Source organism: Saccostrea cucullata, unplaced genomic scaffold, assembly GCF_032062105.1.
Source record: "Saccostrea cucullata isolate Sc308-1 unplaced genomic scaffold, CSIRO_AGI_Scuc_v1 ctg438, whole genome shotgun sequence".
Classification (NCBI taxonomy): Eukaryota; Metazoa; Mollusca; class Bivalvia; order Ostreida; family Ostreidae; genus Saccostrea; species Saccostrea cuccullata.
Genome location: NW_026935125.1, coordinates 240,233 through 263,908, shown reverse-complemented (window position 1 = coordinate 263,908; position 23,676 = coordinate 240,233). Strand labels below are relative to the sequence as shown.

General features: G+C 33.9%; 1 protein-coding gene across 1 annotated transcript; it reads right to left on the bottom strand.

The window, feature by feature from the left end:
• Window positions 1–255: 255 nt before the first annotated feature.
• Window positions 256–23,574, bottom strand: LOC134241979 (transcription initiation factor TFIID subunit 2-like). Its single transcript, XM_062723996.1, has 32 exons — window positions 23,394–23,574; window positions 22,389–22,441; window positions 18,470–18,542; window positions 18,199–18,289; window positions 17,952–18,070; window positions 17,505–17,646; window positions 17,159–17,353; window positions 16,471–16,573; window positions 16,161–16,279; window positions 15,912–16,025; window positions 15,556–15,655; window positions 15,095–15,292; window positions 13,211–13,303; window positions 13,016–13,077; window positions 12,780–12,894; window positions 12,328–12,437; window positions 11,486–11,551; window positions 11,001–11,133; window positions 10,565–10,684; window positions 10,226–10,366; window positions 9,524–9,634; window positions 9,269–9,354; window positions 8,864–8,980; window positions 8,343–8,482; window positions 7,956–8,025; window positions 7,733–7,837; window positions 5,883–5,895; window positions 4,955–5,026; window positions 3,050–3,283; window positions 1,960–2,109; window positions 1,056–1,164; window positions 256–566 (listed from the first exon to the last, which is right to left on the bottom strand). Exons 1-32 carry the CDS (start codon window positions 23,437–23,439, stop codon window positions 304–306), a joined length of 3,663 nt encoding a protein of 1,220 aa, XP_062579980.1. The 5' UTR covers window positions 23,440–23,574; the 3' UTR covers window positions 256–303.
• Window positions 23,575–23,676: the final 102 nt, after the last annotated feature.

Genomic DNA, 23,676 nt, shown 5'->3' with positions numbered 1-23,676 from the left:
TCCTTCGAACTCAGTTGAGATATAGTGTTGGATTTTAAATCAGGTTATAGGTTGAAGTGACATCGTAGAAACCCCTAGATAACCAGTCACACATATAATGAATATCAAAAATTACCTTAACTACTGCACTATTCAGCAGACAATCTGTGCTCTATGGTAATAAGTAAGAAACCCTGAATAAAACTTCTGAAATTCTTCTCCTGTCTTGGCCTCATCACAGGCCTGTAAAATGAAAACAATCCTCGCAAACACATATAAAAGTCTCTTTTAATATTTACATGTACATCAATCTGACAATTAAATTTAAATTTCATATTCAGGGGAACTGAGTGTAGAATGTTGTACACTTGGTGAATTTTCCGAGCTGTTGTTTTGGGACCCCTCTCGGATCCGCTCCAATGGATCCTTGTCCGGTCTGTCATGTTTGTGCTTGTGCTTATGCTTGTGTTTGTTTTTCTTCTTTTTCTTTTTGGCTTTATGTGCCTTAGAGTCTGTAGCAGATGACAGATCTGTAGCAGACGCTGATGATGGTAACAATCCAGCGAATGATAGGGGAGCACCAGATTCTATCAAAATCCAGAATACTTTTATTTAGTCATTTCCAACAACCAGAATTTCATTGTAGAAGGAATTCATGTTACAAGTATTAATAACAGCAAGGTAAAACTTGGTTTATAAGAAATTTTATGAAAGAATTTTCTCCTTTAATGAATGTTAATTTTCCTGCAATTAACTAAACAAATCCAGAAAAGTATACATTGAATTAGAATTTCACAGTTAAAACCTATTCCAACCTATTATTTGTTTAAAGGAAAGTGTATTCTGAATTGAAAATCGTTAATTTTTGAAGTTTCATAATTGGTTTTGAGATTCTCATCAAATGCTGTATTGTAACATAGCTTGAAGAAAGAATGTCCTAGAAATTAAAGATTATTTAATAAAAGAATGTAGTTATTGCAATTTTCGCTAAGTGTTCATATGGACTTGGTATAACAGTTCTGTTCATAAAAGATTATAAACTCTGACAAAGAAGAACCCCCCCCGACTGGTGTTACCTGAGGGCCTGGGGGTGTTGGTAGGAGATGAGGACCCCTCACTCAGTCGAGACGACGTATCCATGGTGATGGACATCTGAGATTCTGGAGCCGGCGGCTCTTGTTTGACCTTAAAAGTGAAATCAAGGGAATTTTTTTTACATGCCATACATCACTATTTTAAGAAAATCAAAAAAATCCAAACAAAGTAAAATAAAATACCCATTAAAGAAATCAAAGAGATGATTAAAGATTAAAACATGGAAAATATCCTTAAAAGGACAAAAAAAAATATTTTCAACAGAAAATATTCAATAATAATACAAACCCATTTTTTAAAAACATTACACCAATAGAGAACCTATAGTTAGTAAAGGGAGATATTTGTATAACAGGAAAGAAGTAAATTTGTGATGTATCAGACCAGGATTCAAACCTCAGCCCCCCGATTCACTAGTAAGATGTTAAACCAGCTACCGGTAAGTTACCAGGCCACCAATCTGTAGAAATTTACTCTTAATAAGGGACTTGGAATTTTATATTTTCCTGATGATGAAGTTCCCTTAATAAATGGTATTTTATCATGGATTTCAATTGTTATCTTAAAATTTAAACAGCTCTCCCTTGGAAAGGTTACATTTTTTGGGGGGGGGGAAGGAGGAGTCCAATCAATTACAATGTCCACAGGTAGATGAGAAACGTAATCCAAAAAAAATTTCAGCCATGCGGAAATATTAAATAACTAATGACATAGCAATAGGTAGAATTCAAGCACAAAAAACATATCCTCCGAAAACTTGTAATAAAACTGAAGGCAGATGTATTTTGTATTACATGTATTACAAAATTCTTGTATATAAAATGACATCATAATACAGTGTAACATTGCCAGATTCAGGTTTAGAAGCTGTAAAATCAAAAGTACCCCAACAAATTTGAGGAATTCAGCCGCATAAGCAGAAGTAGCTGATGACGGAGTGATCGGTGTTTTTGGCACCGTGACTTCCTGAGTCCCGGGGGCCACTGAGGGGAGCTCAGACACCTGGGAGGTCTCCACAGGAGGTTCTGAGGGCATCTGTTCAATAAAATGCAGAAAAACAAAATATCTGTGCAGAAAATATTAGAGGTGCAATGTACATTCAATTCTTTTTTTCAATGTTCTTCCTAGCAATTTATCAAATTATAAATCAATATACATGTACTATATAAATTAGACAGTCTTCCATACTTTTCATGTATAACAGTTTTACTTTCTAAAGTATTGAATTATAAGCTAGAGCATCATGCTATATATAATGTCGTAATTAAACTTAATTGTTCCTTATTCTTTTAGATATTAAGATAATTTTATAGATTTCTTTCTTTTTGTAAACCAAAGTTTACAAAATCACAAGCATATATTTCTTCTCAATATATTTCTTTTAATTTATGACTAAAGATTGCACTAGTTTTTATTCATTCTTTTTGTAGTGTATTAAGTGCAGTTAGTTAAACATATCAAGATGTGTATCTTCATGAGTTCTAACCATAGAAATAATAGTGTATTATCAATGTAGACAGAGAGTACTGAGTAATTGAGAAAATGCACATTTAGTTTTGATATTGAGAATTAAGACATAACTTTACTGTGAAATCACTTATTTTCATGGGGGTTTAATTAATATTCATGATTTTGAATGAAAAGATGCCCACAAAAATATCATGTATACCAGTACATGTTTATATACTTAAATTCTTCATCCAGAAAATCACCAACCAACACCCCCCCTCCATTTAACCAAAAGTTCTTTTTCAAACCACGAAAGCTAAATCCCTTCAAAATATGTGATTTTACAATAACTTTAAACATTAATTATAATTTATGTTAATGACTATTACATTAGTTCAGTGTCAACAAAAGAAAAACAGAGTTAGTCAGTTACAAAGTCAAAGTCTTCATGAACAAACACACTTTTGCATGTTCTGAACTTATAAACCAGAACAAAAATGCAATAAATTTAAATACAAAGTTGTACCTTGAGTTTAAGCTTTTTGGACTGTGAAGTGCTGTCCTCGTTAAATATTCCTTCTGGACAGGTCTCGGGGACACTTCCAAGGGACATAACTACTGATGGGTCAGAGCAGGGGGGTGACTTCCTCTTGAGGGAGGAGTCCTCACCCCCAATGTTGGTGACGTCAATGTCTGTCTCTGTGTCCATCTGAGAATTATCATCCTCCGCTAGCTCCTCATCTTCATCATCAAACATCTCCTGACAGACAAACAGACAATGTCATCAAACATCTCCTGACAGACAAACAGACAATGTCACAAACATCTCAAGACAGTCAAACAGACAATGTCATCAACATCTCCTGACAGACAAACAATGTCATCAAACATCTGACAGTCAAACAGAAAATGTCATCAACATCTACTGACAGACAAACAATGTCATCAAACATCTCCTGACAGTCAAACAGACAATGTCATCAAATATCTGACAGACGAACAGACAATGTCATCAACATCTACTGACAGACAAATAGACAATGTCATCAACATCTACTGACAGATAAACAATGTCATCAAACATCTGACAGTCAAACAGAAAATGTCATCAACATCTACTGACAGTCAAACAGACAATGTCATCAAACATCTCCTGACAGTCAAACAGACAATGTCATCAAACATCTCCTGACAGTCAAACAGACAATGTCATCAACATCTACTGACAGTCAAATAGACAATGTCATCAACATCTCCTGACAGACAAACAGACAATGTCATCAAAATATCTGAAAGTCAAATAAACAATGTCGTCAAACATCTGACAGACGAACAGACAATGTCATCAACATCCACTGACAGACAAATAGACAATGTCATCAACATCTACTGATAGAAAAACAGACAATGTCATCAACATCCACTGACAGACAAATAGACAATGTCATCAACATCTACTGATAGAAAAACAGACAATGTCATCAACATCTACTGACAGACAAATAGACAATGTCATCAACATCTACTGATAGAAAAACAGACAATGTCATCAACATCTACTGACAGACAAATAGACAATGTCATCAAACATCTACTGACAGACAAACAATGTCATCAACATCTACTGACAGACAAATAGACAATGTCATCAACATCTACTGACAGACAAATAGACAATGTCATCAACATCTACTGACAGACAAATAGACAATGTCATCAACATCTACTGACAGACAAATAGACAATGTCATCAACATCTACTGACAGATAAACAATGTCATCAACATCTACTGACAGACAAATAGACAATGTCATCAACATCTACTGACAGACAAATAGACAATGTCATCAACATCTACTGACAGACAAATAGACAATGTCATCAACATCTACTGACAGACAAATAGACAATGTCATCAACATCTACTGACAGATAAACAATGTCATCAACATCTGACAGACAAACAGACAATGTCATCAAAATATCTGACAGACAAACAGACAATGTCATCAAAATATCTGACAGACAAACAGACAATGTCATCAAACATCTGACAGACAAACAGACAATGTCATCAACATCTCCTGAGAGTCAAACAGACAATGTCATCAACATCTACTGACAGTCAAATAGACAATGTCATCAACATCTACTGACAGACAAACAGACAATGTCATCAACATCTACTGACAGACAAACAGACAATGTCATCAACATCTACTGACAGACAAATAGACAATGTCATCAACATCTACTGACAGATAAACAATGTCATCAACATCTATTGACAGACAAACAATGTCATCAAACATCTCATTAGAACCAACAGCTTCTTATTCATCAAATATTACAATGTAATATACTCCACATACCTGGTCCAGGTGCACCATTGATGAGAAGATTAGAGATTAACATCCAGTGACTACTTACCTCCATTTCATCAGGAACAAATGCTGGATTCATTCTATTTCTCTTGTCCTTCAGATTTAGCACAACCATGTTCTTAAAATATAAAATTAAAATGCATGAACAGGTTGAAAAATAAATAAATCACTAAAAATGATGTTATAATCAAATCATGAAAAATGGCCCTGTTCTATTTTGGGAAAAATTCCAAGGCAGTATTTCAATGCTCTATACCATTCTTTTTTTTTTTAAATCGTGTTCCTGAATTTTTCCACATGAAAAAAAAATTATGCACATTAAAGTTCTCAATAAAAAAACCAGATATTAATGAGACAACTGTCGTCTGAGTGTTGTTCAGCAACTCTTCCTGACCTCATTTTAACAGAATTTCTTTTAGTTGTTTCACTCATATATAAAACACTACAGCTCAAACAAAGTCACACTCAGCCTGATAGGTAAATTGGAGAATGAATTTTAAAACAGTTTGATGCTCTTTCTGGTACAAAAGGAAATTTTTAAATGCCTCCATCCCTTTTTCTCTTCACCAAGAGTCATTTCTCTCTTTGAAAGTAGTATGCCAATACTCTTCAACAAACTTGAATCCTTATTACCCAAGGCTGCTATGAGGAAAATTTGGTTAAGATGGGCCAATTGTATCTTGAAGAATTGTTAAAGGACAAAGTGATGCTTAAGAGAGGCTTATATGGTCCTCAAACTGATTCCGATGCCCTTTTTTTTTGCAAAGATACACATTACGTAAAGGCATTGAAAATTGGGGTTTACGTGTTTTTGTTGGTTTACCCCCCCTTTGAAATAAACCCACTTTCAGTTTGCCACAGGGATCACATCTTAACCTAATCGTTATCAGCTGTAATCGATTACTGTTTGCAACTAATCATGAAAATCAGTAATCATCCATTTTTCTGATTAATAATCGAATTTAATCAATTACTCTGAAAAAAGTCCTGTAATCATGATTACTTTTTGATTACTTTATGATTACAATTTTTAAAACAAAGTTCATAAAATCATGATTTTTGATGATTTACAATAAATATTTTTCAGTGTACAAAATTGTTTATTAAAAAAAGTTATTAAGTTATATTTCTAAAACATGTTTTAATAAGTATCTTCTTCTAATGCCTCCAGAAATGTTTATCATCAGATCCATTGTCTAGGCAATGAGTAAATTCTATCAGTTCCTTGCTATATTCAGTAGTCAGTTCAAAATACTTTAACAGCTTAGCCGACGAGATATATGTATTATACTGATAGAAAATTACTACAGGATCATTTTAAAGTTTGATTTATTTCAATTAATGTTTTCCCTGTAAATGTTTGAAAAAAATTTTTTTTATAGCAAATGTTCCTTTATTGAGACGTATTCTAAAATTCACTTTGTTTGATTTACAGTGTACATAAAAAGATAATGTGAATTAATTAGTCATTAGACACAAATATACTAAAGATGGGTCAGCTTGGGTTATAGTAATTATTGAACTATCCATGCTTGTCCAGTCAATGTGTTAATTCTAGTAAAAACATCTAACAGATAATAATTGGCAGTTTAATTGAAAAGTCCATCACTCATCAAGAATGTCAATTACTTGTGTAACAGTTCCCTATCGAATCCCTTTATCCCTGCCTATCATTATGTCCAGTTTCATTTATTTAAAAAAATTATAATAAATTCTTTTTTTCTAATTCTCTCAATAGAAACAAGATATTTACTTGTATTAAAGATAGAAATCAGGTGATATAAGATAAATATATGCAACCAAAATTTGTCTGAAATCTACCTTAAAAATATTAATTATATTTAAAATAGAAAGAATAAAAACATGATGTTGTCCTTGAATATTAAACAAAAAATTAAAACTTAATGTAATCTAAAGTAATCATAAGTAATCATGATTACATGAAGGAAAAGTAATCAGATGTAATTGATTACTTTTAAAAATGTCTGTAATCAGCCTGTAATCGATTACTTTTAAAATCCAAAGTAATTGTAATTTAATCGATTACTTTTGAAAGTAATCGACCCCATCCCTGCTTCCGACGCCTATGACAACATTTAATATACATCGATCCAAATAGCTTGTTAAAAACCTGTGGAAAAGTTTTTTCAAAAGGGTGGGGGGGGGGGGGGGGGTACGGCTGCAAATAATCCACGTGACTACGGATTCATCCAGCTGTGCGGCATGTCCAATACATATTCAGTACGAATCCCCAAAAAGTTATATAGGTTTCATTACCAAACTGACGATAATTTTATTTTTTAGAAAAACAAACCTACACTGTGTATGAGTGAAAATTTTTCATTTATTTATTTTGTGCTTTTATCTTATTGTCACTCAAAGTACACATCATTTGCAGGCAAGTGAGTTACTGTATCAGTTTGAAGGGGGAGGGGGGGGGCACAGCCATCCTTTTTCTGGCCATGCATTGTACAACTTGTTAACGATGGAGTAACCTGCGTAACCTTTCAGAGTTACCAGTGGACTCGTCCAAGGATGCTTTGTCGGCGACTGAAAGTTACCTGAGATTCCTACGCAAAGGAAAGCGCGAAATCTCTATAAACTGTTGCGGCTGCGGAGCTTCACTCATTGTTCATTCGCCATAGAAAAGAATCCGACATTAAACACCTAATAACTATGAGTATACAGACGTTTTCAAGATAAGCTTCATTTTTGTTTTTAGAAATATTTTTATCTACCAAAATAATATATTTTCGTGTTTTGAAACTGAGTAAATCGATGACCTAGCATCGTTTTATGCCCCTCTAGTTATTTTTATACTTACTTCATCATCTTCCACAGTCTCTCCACTAATCCCTCTGTGTGAAGGGCACTAGCTTCTAATCTTCTGAAGGGTGGATTTAGCACTAGTTGTTGAAGTGCATAATGCCTATAAAAATTTCAAAAAAAAAATGTTATTCTACTGGCAAAACATTTCAATCCCACCCCTCCGAACTCCCAAAATACTAGATATGAGCTAAACTTTAATATAATATAATTCTTTTTACCTGATGTATAGGTCGGGATCTGTCTCCACTAAACTCAAAATCCAGTACATGTCCTCTGGTCTAGACTCCGCTGAAAACAAATGTATTATAAATTTATAGTACATTGTATGTTCAATGTCTGTAAAACAATTGCAACATACAGTGCAATCATAAATTCACTTTGCATTTATATTTTTTTTTCTACACTTCAAAACCCAGTATTCTATAATTAAAGATTTGTGTTCTTTGGAAATAAGGACATTGAAAAATGAATTCTTTAGTCTCTTCTTTCCAAAATTTGTTAAAAGCTTATTTTAATTGCCTTTTCTTATTAGAGTAATACGTAATAATTATAACATGCTATATCTGAGCATTCACATTAATTCTACATGAATCACTGGTACTTACTTTTGATGAAGTCTACTATAGCATCAATAGCGGCCAGTCTTATGTCCCTAAACACTCCATGTCTGGCGTAACTCTTAAAGAATTCCACCTCACTGGGCAGGTGGCCAAACTTCTGTAGAGTTCTGATGGCACTCAGACAACTGTCAAACAATTTTTAGAAATAATCTACTACATACATGTATACTTAAATTACCACACTGGGGATATGGCATATATTTTTTGTATATTTTAACTAGTGATTTTACAAAAGATTTACTAATAACACTTTCTGATAGTAAAGCATGTAAATATTTGTACATTGTACATGTATTAAACATAAATGTACCTAACAGTAACTGTGTGTCTGTAACATGGCAGTAGTTTCTCTAGGTTCAAGTAACGGGTAATAATAATGATCTACTAAGTTTGAACTATTTATTTTAGGAGTTATAACATGTATTTTGTGTCACTTAACTGGACTTTACATGAGATATGCTTATACCATTTTCAGACAGTAATGCATGTAAATAATTGTTACATACCTAACAGTAACTGTGTGCCTGTAACATGGCAGTAATTTCTCTAGATTCAAGTAACGAGTAATTTCCTCCAGAATCTGTTTGGTTTCCATTGATAAATTGTCAGCTGTAGGACCCTGCCTATCATAGGAAAAAGATTGACATGGTAAAACTCATTAGAAAACTCTACATGTAGGTTATAAATATAGAATTTTATTAAAATATTGCTTCATAACAACTTTTTACACATCTTTCCAAAGATATGATTATTATGAGCATCTATGTGCTAATAAACTAAAATCATTAATAAAACATTGCATATAGCCTGAATAAATCAGGCAATTTTTTGGGGGGCCATTGTTCATAGATTTTTTTTATTTTTTTCTAAAACTTGACTCTTTTGTATAGGGAGGTAATATCAATATCTACCCTGGTGTAGTCATAAGAGTGATGGCTGGAGTCACAGTTTTAGCTACAGCTTCCACCAGTGCAGCTCTGTAGTAGTTGTCAGAGAACTGGAAATGGACAATTGAATGTGATTTTAAATATTACCTGGTATTTAAGGTATTTAAAATTTTTTTTAAACCACGTAATATTTTTCTGTGTTGCAATTTAATGTAAAATTTTAAAAATTAATTTGTCTAATTTTTTGTCTTAACCATGGCAGCAGTTATGCATTAATACCTTGTTTCTGCTATTGTCATTATACTTGAACAGTTCCATGATGAATTTGAACACTTCTGGGGGACATATTGTGTGAATGTTACGCAGCATGGCCATGGCATTTGGAATAGTCTGACCAAAAAAAAAAAAATTAAACTGCTTTAGGTAATGTAAGGGAAAATACTGTACACAGGGTTATTTTCGCCCCTTTTATTTTCGCCCTTTTGCACTTGCAAACAATTTTGCCCCGTTTTAAATTTGCCCAGTCATACTTTTGTTAAAGAAATTATGCTTTGTAAATGTCATTAAATTCTTGGAAGAGGGCTAAAGGGGCAAAAATAAAATGGGGGCGAAAATTTCCCTGTATACAGTATCTTCTGAAAATACAGTAAAACTTGTTTGGTACAAACATGGATATTGTGAATTCATGGATATAGCCAAGTTATATTGGATCCCCAGCTTTATAAATTTGAAGAATTCCTTATACAGATATAACAAATTACGGATATAGCGAAGTAATTTCATTGGTGCCAGTGATTTCATTATAATAGAGTTTTACTGTATACTAGTCCTTTACAATGCACTGTGTAAAATATATTGCAAAGATAAAGAATGGTAATCAGGTGCCATGGAGGAGTAAGCATCCCCTTTGGACTAGCCACACCCACCAAAACGTCTTTGTATTGAATGGAAACTGGAAAGAAATGAAACTTTAAAGAAAACCTTGAGTAAGAAGTAATGCTGGAGATTGGAGAAGTTGTTCTGTCTGATGATGGCAGGACAAGAATGAGATCCAAACATTTTCCTGAAGATCGTCATCATTGCTGGGGGTCCCGCCCACACACCCACCATTGAATTGGCAACCTGCAGCATCAGATATTAAAATACTTTATATGACAAAAGTAGTAGTTTTAGAACAGATACATACCAGGTATATAGAAATGGTGATATTTAATAAAATGTTACGTTAAATTTAGGAGTAACTCAAATTTCCATGAACTTTTCTGAAAAAATTTAGAGACAAAAATAATTCCACAAGATACGCGGTCACTCATTGGTCACCTTGGCCAGACAGTAAGCAGCCTCCATCCTGATTCTGTAGAAGCAGTGGTCATCCTCCAGTATGTCTGTCAGTGCTCTTCTGGTACCTGCTGTGGGGTAATTCTCCAGAGCTCTGATGGCCTGTCAATATTTGTGATAATGTAGCATCCAGATATATATTGGTATTTACCATACCATCAGATATTAAGTTTACTAATATGATTGCGCCCATGAGAAAAGGGTCCTTATGGCATTTTCACTAAAACCGAGAAATAAAGTTATAAAGACGTGATGTTGCAGATCGACGGCAAGCGTCAACACAGATTTTTTTTTTTACCACGTGTTTATGTTTTTGACACTAATTCTGATCTGAATATTGATACATTCGCATAATTATTATATCTATAGTTTCTTTAAAGCATAAATGTTCCATCCTATTCGTATTTATCATCATTACCTCTCTTTGAGCGACAATGTCCCTTTCGTATCTGAGCTGATACTGCCACATGTAATCTGGCTGTTCCCAAGTCACATGACTAAGTAGGCTCATGTCTGGATCGACCCGCAGCCATAAAACTGGAGAGTCAGCACTGTGATAAATAAAGCCAATATAAAAGGGATCAAATTCTAACCCTTTCTTCACATTTAAATGAATCGTTATTTACTGTGAAATCAATATTTTTTGTTGTTTTCAAGGTTTTCAAGGTACAGTGTATGAAGAGACCCACAAATTTATGCCCACCAAGAAATGTAAATTTTCATATGCACTACTACTAAAAAGTTCTTCATCCACAAAATTAAATCCCCATGAACCAATATTTTTTTCTCAAACCACAAAAATTTGACCCCACAAAAATATGTGATTTTATAGCAAGTTATCAGTATTTTTACCTGAATTTAAAAAAAAAACAAACAGAATTTTTAAATGGTAAAGAAACTCACTCCATGGCACTTAGATCCATATCCACCTCCTCTCCGGTCATTAGTGGAATCTTTTTCTTCTTGTTCCTAGGTAAATCAGTATTTATACATTTATCTTTAATTCTGCAGTAACCTTGAAAAGGTCCTTATATGGGCATCTACATGTACATCTGTATATTTCCAACAAAAATTTGTGGTAATAGAGGAAAAAGTGGGGCTTTTAAACAAACATATTTTATGGGCATCTACATGTACATCTGTATATTTCCAACAAAAATTTGTGGTAATAGAGGAAAAAGTGGGGCTTTTAAACAAACATATTTTGCTGTCTTTTTTTAATTTGCTTACTCTGTTATCTTGTTACAATTTCAATATCTTATAAACCAAATTCAAAACAATGGGAAAAATATCAAACAAACTGAAAACAAAACAAAGTACAATACTGTAAATTCCTTATTTTTTGTGAGTGCTTTTCTCCGCGAACTGGCTCTTTAAAGTCAAAACGCGGGAATTATAATTCGCGAATGGACGGTTGATCAACAGAATTTACAAAGATTTCAGCACCATAAAAATAAAAACGAGTAATATTTTTTCACGAGTGATGCATCTCGCGAAATTACGCAGAAATTAATTCCTCGCGTAAAATTAGGAATCTACAGTATATAATGAAATCAAGTCCTCTTGAACAAAACTTTGTAAACATTGTAAACACATGAAGATTTCCCATTACCTCCTCAAATAAGCCAACATACTAGGTACTACAAATGCATATCTGCAATTTCCAAATTAGAAACACAGGAAAATAGAATCATCAGTTTATGTATGATGCATGTGATCACCGACTTTTACTGGTATACACTTACCTTCTGCATTTTGAATGGCACGTTATGTCAAACTTGGTCTTGTTTTCCTCGATTTTGAAGTTATGGTTGAAAGAACCATCTAATTCTTGGATAGTAACTGTCAGTGGTCCCTTGAAATAACAAAAAAAATTAACATGAATAAGTGCAATGTATATCCTTACAATGTCAGGGGACCTGAATCCAATTGAGGATGTGGAACCACTGACAAAATTAGATATTTACTCGGCTACCATCAGCGACATCTTTCGGGGAAAATACAAACTATATAAAATAATGGTTGATACATGTACAGTGTACATGCAGTTTTCTTTGTAAATATATTACACTGTTCATATTTGCCATTTTAAAATTGAGTGCATCTGATGAGAATAAAAGGAAACTTATTTGATTTTGTTAATTAATAATCATGAAATTACATGTACTAGCCCTGGGAACATTTCTGCACTACTTACCACATACTTGATGGACCCTTTGGCACCAAGATCCTGTTTCAACTCTAACTCTACCACATTTCTTTTTCTGTTGAACACAAAGTTTCCAAAAAATCTGGCACATCCACTCTGGGACCTGACCATTAATTAAGGATTCTTTATTCAGCAACCGACAAATTTCTAAATAATATTTATAGAAACATACATGATCACTTTTTAATTGAAAGGGTTTTTTTTTTTATATCTATAAAGGATACACCCAAAGATCTAAGAAAGGAGTGATGTCTTTCCCTGTCACCGTTGATATGATCTTAAGAAACTACAAATGAGAAAAAAAAACATTTGTTCTTGAGAACTTATTTATGTAAGTGGTTTCAAAAGATAAAGATACATGTACTAACAGTATATACAATAATTGAAAGATAGAGCCACTGAAGGGACAGAACTCTTACAGATGAGGTTGACAGGAGGAGGTTCCCCCAGGCATTGGCACCAAATTTCTGTGAGGCTCCTGTCGAGGCCAAGGCCACTAGTTTGTTGAAGACCTGAAATAGTATTAAAGCATGGAACTACTTTGAATCTTATTTCATATTTTATATTTTCTAGTTTATACATGTATGTACATTTATATAGCTCTTAAATATACATGTAGCTCTGTTTCATAAAAGCTTGATTTGTATGCAGTTCTCTGACTTTTATACCTACTGGGAAGCAATATAATTGTTATAAATGTACATGTCAGACAATTTTTAAAAATAGTTTTACCAAACGTCAAAGAGGGAAAAATTGAGGAAAACCATCAAAGAAACATAGGTAATCAAAGATTACGAAGCTCACATCGACGAATGTTATCAGTTTAAGTAATGCAATTCTCACATCATATTTTCTTAATATTAAGTATTCATCCCAACAACAATATTCTTGCAAGTTGTGATTAACCCCTTACATGGCATATACACATTTCTATGCGTTTAGCGTGAAAAACGTATCATGTAAACAAATATTCATAACTGTTAATACTGCAGATATCAATGACTTCAAATTCATTCGGATTGATCTGTTCAAAAAAATTTAACCTGGTCTCTTGTATGGAAATATAGGTCAGATCCAGCATTTGAAGCAAGTCTGATAGTGTCCATCCTTAGATGCATCATCCATGCAAGTTTGGTTTAGCTAGGGCTTATAGTTACTTGGGAATGAAAATGTAAGTCAGATCCAGCATCCGAAGCTAGTCTGGTAGTGTCCATCCTTAGATGCATCATCCATGCAAGTTTGGTTTAGCTAGGGCTTATAGTTACTTGAAAATGAAATGTAGGTCAGATCGAGCATCCGAAGCAAGTCTGGTAGTGTCCATCCCTAGATACATCATCCATGCAAGTTTGGTTTAGCTAGGGCTTATATATACTTGGCAAGTCTGGTAGTGTCCATCCTTAGATGCATCATCCATGCAAGTTTGGTTTAGCTAGGGCTTATAGATACTTGGGAATGAAAATGTAGATCAGATCGAGCATCCGAAGCAAGTCTGGTAGTGTCCATCCCTAGATACATCATCCATGCAAGTTTGGTTTAGCTAGGGCTTATAGTTACTTGGGAATGAAAATGTAGGTCAGATCCAGCATCCGAAGCAAGTCTGGTAGTGTCCATCCCTAGATGCATCCTCCATGCAAGTTTAGTCCAAATAGGGCTTATAGTTCCTGTGGAATGGACCTGCTCCAAAAACTTTAACCTGGTCACTCATCTGGAAAATGTAGGTCAGATCCAGCCTCCGAAACAAGTTTTGTAGTGTCCTTACCTAGATGCATCATCCATGCAAGTTTGGTCCAGGTAGGGCTTATAGTTCCTTGGAAATAGACCTGCTCCAAATACTTTAACCTGGTCACTCATCTGGAAAATGAAGGTCAAATCCATCATCGGAAGCAAGTCTGGTAGTGTACATCCCTAGATGCATGATCCATGCAAGTTTGGTCCGGGTAGGGCTTACAATTCCTTGGGAATGGACCTGCTCCTATAACTTTAACCTGCTCCAAAAACTTTAACCTGGACACTCATCTAGAAAATGTACGTCAGATCCAGCATCCGAAGCAAGTCTAGTAGTGTACATCCCTAGATGCATCATCCATGCAAGTTTGGTTCAGGTAGGGCTTATAGTTACTTGGGAATGGACTTGCTCCTAAAACTTTAACCTGGGATGCCGACGCCGGGGGTGGAGCATAAGCTCATCTCGACTTTGTCGAGGTGAGCTAAAAAGTACTGGCAACATCAAAACTCTGATATACGGAATGTAGAAAAGGACTTCTGCTTTTCAACATGAATTAATCCTAAATCTAATGACTGACCTGTATAAGTAGCTGTTCTCCAATCCTCTGTTCTAACATCCTGATAACCAGTAGCGACTTAGATCTGAAAGCCTCCATATAGCGTGGGGAGACAGTGTGGGGGCTCTTGATGGAGAAGTGATGGTTGGAGTCACGTTTTGTTGGATCTAACACAATTCCCCCCACTCGGTTCTCATATTCTTGGACATCTTTTAAATGCTATCAAATTGAAAATCCATCATTAAAATTGTTCGAAAGATACAATATTAAGCATAAATTTTTAATTGATGATGATTTTGAAGATATTAAAGTGTTTACTAAATAATTACAAGGAAAATTATCACATTTATTTATCAAATAAATTTTAATGTGTTTTACAGGTATAATTATGAAGCTGATTTTAACTAAACTGATGATGGATTTCACATGAAATTATCATGGTAAAGATAAATAAATTTAAACACTCATCACTCATGACATACATTTGAAATTCTGAATCTGTACTCATTGTTTCCAAATGTTTTCTTTATGAAAAGGCCACCTAAGTAACCCGATATTCCAAGAGGCAGCCAGGCATCAGACCTGCATAAAAACATATCACTTCTGAAAATAACTATCAAATTCTTTTCACTCAGTTTAGGTTGCATTATTTCAAATAAACACAATGTTTGAACTCTGACATTAATTATAGAAACATACACATTCTAAGGATAAAAAAATATACATGTATTTTGAAATCAATTTCATTAATTTCTTATTTAGTTTTGATTGTTCACTGAAATACTTTTGCTAATTCAATACCCCCCCCCCCAATCTTATTTACAAGATGAAATTTTACCAAGTTTGCATGGCAATAAAGGTTCCAAAGAACTGTTTAGCAATGGCCTCTGCCAGGATGTTTCTTGTGGTAACAGTCTGGTCTATAATCCTGTTAGAGTGTAACAAGTTGGTGCTGAAATGGAATTAACTAATTATTTTCAGGTTCTTGAAAACAAACATGATAACTAAGTTTTAAATAAAAATTTCTGACCAATAAAAACACGAGTATTTCAATATTTGACAGTATTAAATGATTTCATTTACAAACCTTAGAATTGACAAGGTGGCATAAGAAGTAGATTCCTCATAAGCTTCGTCCACAAACACGTGTTTATAACAGGAGTAGGGGTACCGACTGGACAGCAGCTCCTCGTAAAACTCAAAAGCCTTTCAGAGAGAAAAAAAACAATAAAGTGTTTAGACAGACATTTCTATTTCTCACAAACATTGTAAATCTTTTTTTTTAATACTATTACAAGTAAATTAAAGTCAAAGTTCAATTGTTGACCTCTATTTGATTTTCATTACAAGTTGAAAGATCTGAAATTTGAACAAAAGTAACAATTTTCTCTGATTACCTTGTGGATGTAGTTTGTTGTGTATTTGAGAATTTCTGACAGATGTGGTAAACAGAAGTGGGTCACTTCATGCATGTTTGGGTCCACATGTATTTCAAATGGCCTGCAATGTATAAATACACTGTAAATCACTTTTTATTCACGAGAACCTCATTTTCGCGTAATTACGCAAGACAATGCATTCAAAAATGGCCTGATTATATGGAGGAATAACAAATATTCGTAAAATTAAATATAAATAAAAATAAGGTCTCGGGAAAATTTAGTGATCTACAGTAATACTCTCTACATAATACATGTAATATCAATATTTAAGAAATTTACCTCTGACTATCATAGATAATAATATTCATTCTGAAGTTTCAATTTTCCATTCATCTTTTACAGTGTTTAAAATTCACACTATATGACTTATTAGCAAAGTAATCTACATGTACATGTATATCTGGAAGACTTATAGTGAAAATAAACTCATGCAAGCATATTAGACACACAAGAAGATGTTGTAAACACATAATCATATAACAACCATGCCATGTGAAATCCTTTTAATTGTGCAACATGAAATTCTATAACTCATCAGTAAGTATATTGGCAGAATATAATAAAACAAAATATCAGAAAACCATATCTAGTACAAGTATATCTAAATATTTGTATGTTCTAGAAAGTGAAACAGTTTACGTACCCTACAGCCATTCCGATGTTAGGTGCCGATGTAGGAACAGACAGGAAGTAGTGGAAGGTCTTCCGTTTTTTGTCGGAGGTGGATATCACCTCAATGAGATCGCCACAGGTCACCGCTGTCAGTTCATTGTCAACCGTCACCTCAATTTTCCACGTGCATGGCTCTGAATATGTGTCCAAACATGGGAACCATAATCTACAGAATTCAGTTACTTTTTTTCACTTCTTCATCTAACCTCTGCTTTGATCTTCTTTTTTTTTAAATTGATAGTCTACTTTTGAATAATTTTGTGTCATGTACATGTATAATAAAAATTTATAAACTTTGATAATCTATATTGACTTACCTGGAACAATTATTGAGGCCTCCAGTAAATGCATGTGGAGCTTTTTCATGAACACTTCCTTGTATGTCTGGTATAACAAAATGTAGACCACCTTTTGGATTTTCTAGGGAAAACTCAATGCAAACACGAAAGGGGCGTAACTCTGTAATAATTTAAAATAATTATAAAGTGAGCACAATTAGTACACTCAGAAAGACTACACTAATGCTAAAAACAACATATATTTTAAATAGGCAAAAAATATATCTTGCATACATTTGACATGATATTTCAGATTCAATTGATGTCATGAGCATAAATGAAAATCACCTACATATACTGGTATATTTTTCCTTATAAATTTTACTGAAATTTATCTAATTTATATTAAACTCCTTTCCAGTAAAAATAAATATGCTAGGCACATTTGGTTTTGTATCATTAAAAGCCAAAATAATGCCTTTTCACCTGCAATGTGCATGTACATTTCTGGAGGGAGGCGGACAGTGATTTCTCCATTCCCATTGTCAGGATCAACGGCAGACATGGCAGAGAAATGGCAATGCTGAAAGTAATCCAGATTTCTCCTGAAACAAAAAAATATATCAACATGTGATGGGAGACTAAACTCTTATTTTTAATATGGAGTACATTGTACCTCTTTTGATGAATAAAACACAGAAAATAGGATTATAAGAATGAGTATTTGACTTACTGTTTTGCATCTCCCTGGCATATTTCTAGAGTTGGGTCATTGTACAGAAATTTGGCTTCATGCTGGTCATTTATAGACACATGATAAATACCTGTTGCAGATAAGGATACTTTCTATTCCTATTCTCTTATAAATTACTCAAATTGTGATATTGTAGTATGCATAAATTCATCTCAAGCTGAAAAAAGCATGCATATAGTAAGTGATACAGAAGCTAGTATGTAGAGTTGAAAAATATTGGGTAAATTATAGACAAGACTGTAGAGGATACGACACTGCTTGCTGTTGATCTTGACTCTCTTTAAATCATGTCTTAAGGGGTGGATGAGAAGTTCAACATAGCCCTGAAAAATACATTAATGTCAATACTGTAAACATGAATATATTGAAGGGCTAAGTTTGATGACTTTGATGTCTTAGAAACAAAAACTTAACTAGTGCTAATTGTAACGGGAACCGTTAATTTTCCACCCCAACTCCCTTTTCGTGCCATATTCCTGTAAGTTTTATTAAAATAGGCAGAATCTATGCATTTAAGACTTAAACAACATTGCATGAGCGTAATGACTATATCATCTTGTCTACACTATTTTACTCATTGCACGTGCACGCACGTGCATGATGACCATGCCTTCTTGTAGGAGTCCATTATGCCTGTCTATGTTCTTAATCCCATCCTGTTTGGTTGAAAAACAAGGGAGTTATAGCCATTTAAAGTTTAAGCCAATCAGATTGCAGCGCACGTGCATGCGCGTGTTCATGACAATTATTATATATCATGTTGTAGGACATCTTAAAGTATGCCTATGTTTTAAATTTCGAAGCATTTGTCAGAAAACAGAAAAGATATTGAGATTTTTGTTTCAGCCAATCAGAGCAAAGCGCACGTGCACTCACGTGCATGCATGTAAATGTTGACCATACCATCTTGTAGGAGTCCTTTATGTCTATCTATGTTCTTAATCCCATCATGTTTGGTTGGAAACCAAGGGAGTTATAGTCATTTAAAGTTTCAGCCAATCAGATTGCAGCCCACGTGCATGCATGTGATTTCACGAAAATTTTTATATATCATATTGTAGGGTATCCTAATGTATGACTATGTTATAAATTTCAAAGCATTTCATCGAAAAACAAAAAAGATATTGAGGTTTTTGTTTCAGCCAATCAGAGCAAAGCGCACGTGCATGCGCGTGAGTTCATGCAAATTTGACCATGTCATCATATCTATACATCCTATATATCTTTATATAATGAGTTTCAAAACATTTCATCAAAAAATATAGAAGTTACATCCATATCAAATATATCAGTCAATTCACTCATTTCACGCGCACGCACGTGCATGCGTATGCGCGCAAAATGACCTTCGTTCCGCACACCTACACTACACACCTATTAACCCTAAAAAGGTTTTAGCTCAGTTGGGTGAACAGTTTCTGAGAACACTCGCGGACAAAAAAAGTACAGGAGAAGAAATAAGAAAAAAAATAATAATAATAATAATAATAACTAGAAACGATCTCGTTGCGAGCAACGAGAGATCTTCCGTCCGATTCTGGAAAAAAATCCCGTAAAATCGAGTTGAAAAAGTGATTCAAAATTTTGGTCGCAAAGAGGATTGAACCCATGTTGCCTTTTTCTGTTTTATCCCCAACGCGCAAACCATTAGGCTTTTGGGAGTACTGCTCTAAATAGAACTTGCGTGTATACTTTTGCAACAGTACACCTGTCTAAGAATCATAAAAGGCGGGTCACTATTAATAATTTGCGCCAAACGCCACGAGTAAATATTCGCGCATTTTCTTTGAACTTATCTATTAAATAGGTGTGATAGCTTCAATGAAATAAGATAAATAAAACGTTCTTATCGCCTTTATTTTATTTCGACGTTTAAAAAGTCTTTGTTTACATTACATATATCGTATCTAGCCCAGTTACACTAAAGTAGTGAAACGGAAATTAAGTGTTAAGATTGACACTGAATTGCAACGAACTACTACATGACAGTCCAAGTAGTTTTTTTTTTTACATTTCATGCATTCGTATGTCAGAATGGTTTAATCAAACGCTCGGCTGCCTCCATAAACCCCAATTGCGAAATGGCGGAATTGACAAAGACAGCCGCCATCTGGGGCCCGCTTCAGATTTTCAAATATTAATATCTAGAATTCAGATAAGCCAATTTTCAAACAACTTATATAGTTAGCATCAAATTGTTAAGATGAATACTTTTGCTCAGTATGTGTAACAAAATATTGATCATTAGAGAGTTATAGATAAAAGACTTTTGGCCCCTCTTAGCACCTAATTTGAAGGGTCAGCCCTATTTTTTGACATCAAATGAAAGGTCTTGCGACGTTGCACATTTTGTCTTCAATATGTTTTAACAAATTATGAACAGGTGTTAAGATATGAGACAAAATGCGTCATATTTTGTGAGATATTTCTGAGACATTTTTTCGGCCCTACCGAACTCCGGTGCCTTTTGCGCTAGAAAAATTTGGAGACCCAATTACAACTCACCAAACCTTCCTCTATTTTCCCTGAAAATCTCAAGTCCATATCTTAAGTCGTTTCGGAGGAGTTTCCCGGACAAGCCGACCCTCTGAAAATCAGAAAATCGTCCATATCTCACGACCGGAAGTGACGACGTACATATAAAAAATTTCCAATAAGGTTCAGACCAATATCTATTAGATCTGAAAGTTTCGTGAAAATCGACCGAGCCGTTTCCGAGAACTCGCGTGCACAAAAATCGGTAAGAAAAAAAAAAGAATAATAATAATAATAGGGAAAAAGAAACCGAACGAAAACAATAAGGTCTTCCGTTGGAGACGGAAGACCTTAATAAGAAACAGAGTAAAAACAATATGTTCCCAAACTCCGTTTGGGGAACATAATGACAATATCAAGGGATTTTCCACTGCCCCGTGTAGGGCCGAATATGGGCCCCATTCCCAATTGCAAAATCACTCCATTTTCCCCAAAAATGAACAGCCTGTGTTTGACTTTTTAAAAATTGATGTAAATCAAACATGGTCAGGTTTGAACTCTTAATGAAATGAACAAAATTTTTGGAGACTTTGCTAAAACTTTATAATAATAGATCTATTGAAGTAAAGTTCTGAATAATGAAGTAAAAAATTAATTTTAACTATCAGAAGTGTTTATTTATTGAAATACATCTTGCTATAAATTTTCTCAGAAAGTTGTAAAATGTCATAAAATTCCCAATGGTAAGGGTCTGGGCCCCTTTCCCAAAATGGGGTGGAAAATCCCTGTATGGTATGTTAGTTTTTAATAGTGCTCTTTAATGAAAATGTGAAAAAATGATGAGTGAAAACTCTGACAAATTTTATGTCATTCATAAATTTTGTCAAATATTCCGTCATTAAGTTATCATTTTTACAGTAAATTATTTCAAATATTAATCTCTAACAACATGTGAAAAATTGATGTAAATGTATGCACAACACAGAACAGTGAGTGAAATAGCAAATATATTTTAACCTATAAACAGTCAGGGGCATAACTTAAACAAGTTATTTTCAAAAATAACTCAAATGAGTTATTTTTTTGTCTCAATGAGTTACTTCTCTTTGCTATGACCTACTTTTTCCCAACCTTAATAACTCAAACACGTTATTTTTCCAAAATAGCTTCAATAAATAAATAACTTATTTAAGTTATTTTGTGTCATTCCTCCCTAACTTCACACCCCGTGCACCAAAGGATTTTGCTCATGCACCAAGACAAAAACAAATGTTTGACTAAATATAAACCTTGCTCAATGCAGAAAAAGTGTTCGAAGTCTTGGAAAAAGTGGGGAATTTTTTTTATTTAATGATTAAATTTGGACATATACACCATGTGGATAAAACCACAAAATAAGGAGTAAAATGCTGTTTATCTCCACCTCCTCACCAATTCTCCATTGGAGTTGGTGAACTCCATCTAGTATTACAAAATGGAATCCCAAAATGCAATGCAAATTGGCAGGAAACACAAAATTTCCAAGAAATCAATGTCCACGTCTAGGATATAAAAATAACTTATTTAAGTTATTTTTCAAAAAAAAATTTGCCCATGTGAAATAATGTAAAATAACTCATTTGAGTTATTTTTGAAAATAACTTGTTTGAGTTATGCCCCTATAACAATTAAGTCTTAAAAATACCATAACTTACTATTAAGGACTTCTTCTCAAGATTTATTGCACGAATACACAAAGTCTGATGAGCTAAGAGAAAAAGATAGATGTTTAGTATCATGTTAAAAATATAATTAACAAGTTGGGACCAATCGCCCAAATGGGATATAATAGTCCATTTGGGATATAATATCCCAAATGGGCTATAAATTTACAGTGCAAAAATTGAAATATTTTCTTTTGGCAATAAATATTATAAATCCACATCAAAACACTTAAAAAGGAATAACTTTTGGTAAGTAAGTTTTTTTGCAACCTGCAGTTTGTAAGATCGATCCCCAAGGAGTTAAGGAACTTCCGAGGGATCAATCTACTATACAATGGGCTTACAGGAAAACTCTTCAACTAAAAGTTATTCCTTTTTAAGTGTCTTAATGCGGATTTATGATATTTATAGTGGGCGCAGCGAGCGTCACAAAGCGACGCTCGTAACTGCGAGCTCTAACGACAACGCCTAGGCAAAGAGAAAATTCGGACTACTGCACATTCATTCTTTAGAATTTTTAGCCGCAGTAATTTTGACCAACAATGCATCACTTTGTAAAATTGCGTTCTCACGAGAATGACGGCAAATGTTCAACAAAAAGTTTACTCGCCTTGATTAAATAGATACATATTGAAGATAAATAATAAACGTAACTTTTTTCATTTACTTTCAGCACTGTTCAGTTTTCTCTTGGTGTTTGAAACTTACATACGACGTCAGAGTATAGACGCACCAAATGTCATGTGCGGTTTGACGAGCCTGATCGAATATATTTGCTTTCAATTAAACAATGTTAAACAATAGAAGATTTTGCACTCGCTCTAACAGTCGCACCGTCAACATATTAGCCAAAATAAAAATTCATTTTTTGCACTGTAAATTTATAGTCCGTTTGGGATATTATATCCCAAACGGACTATTATATCTCATTTGGGCGATTGGTCCCAACTTGATTAATATATTGCATCTGCAGGAACATTACTAATTTATTATTACCCAATTTATATGGCCTTGAAACATCCGACTTTCCCTCCTTCTTCATGTTTCGATGTAAGACTAAAACATCAAACTCTTGATGATCACGAATCAAGGAAAAAAAATGGTCTACATCACATTTTATCTGTAATTTCTTTTCATTTTTGTTTACATTCTGGAAAAGTTATGGACGCCGCCATTTTCTAAGTTTATGGAAATTTTCGAATTTAGTTACTTTTCTGTATACAATTTACCAAAGAAAAAAATGTTCATTTTTTGATTATTCAATAAATCATATTTTGAA

Excerpts from the sequence above, each read along its gene's own strand:
- LOC134241979 (XM_062723996.1), bottom strand. The coding sequence starts at position 23,439 with ATGAAGAAGGAGGGAAAGTCGGATGTTTCAAGGCCATATAAATTGG. Across the intron at positions 18,290-18,469 it reads GATCAACAGCAAGCAGTGTC|GTATTTATCATGTGTCTATA; the intron begins GTATCCTCTACA and ends TATCTGCAACAG. Across the intron at positions 1,165-1,959 it reads AATTCCTCAAATTTGTTGGG|GTCAAACAAGAGCCGCCGGC; the intron begins GTACTTTTGATT and ends TTCACTTTTAAG.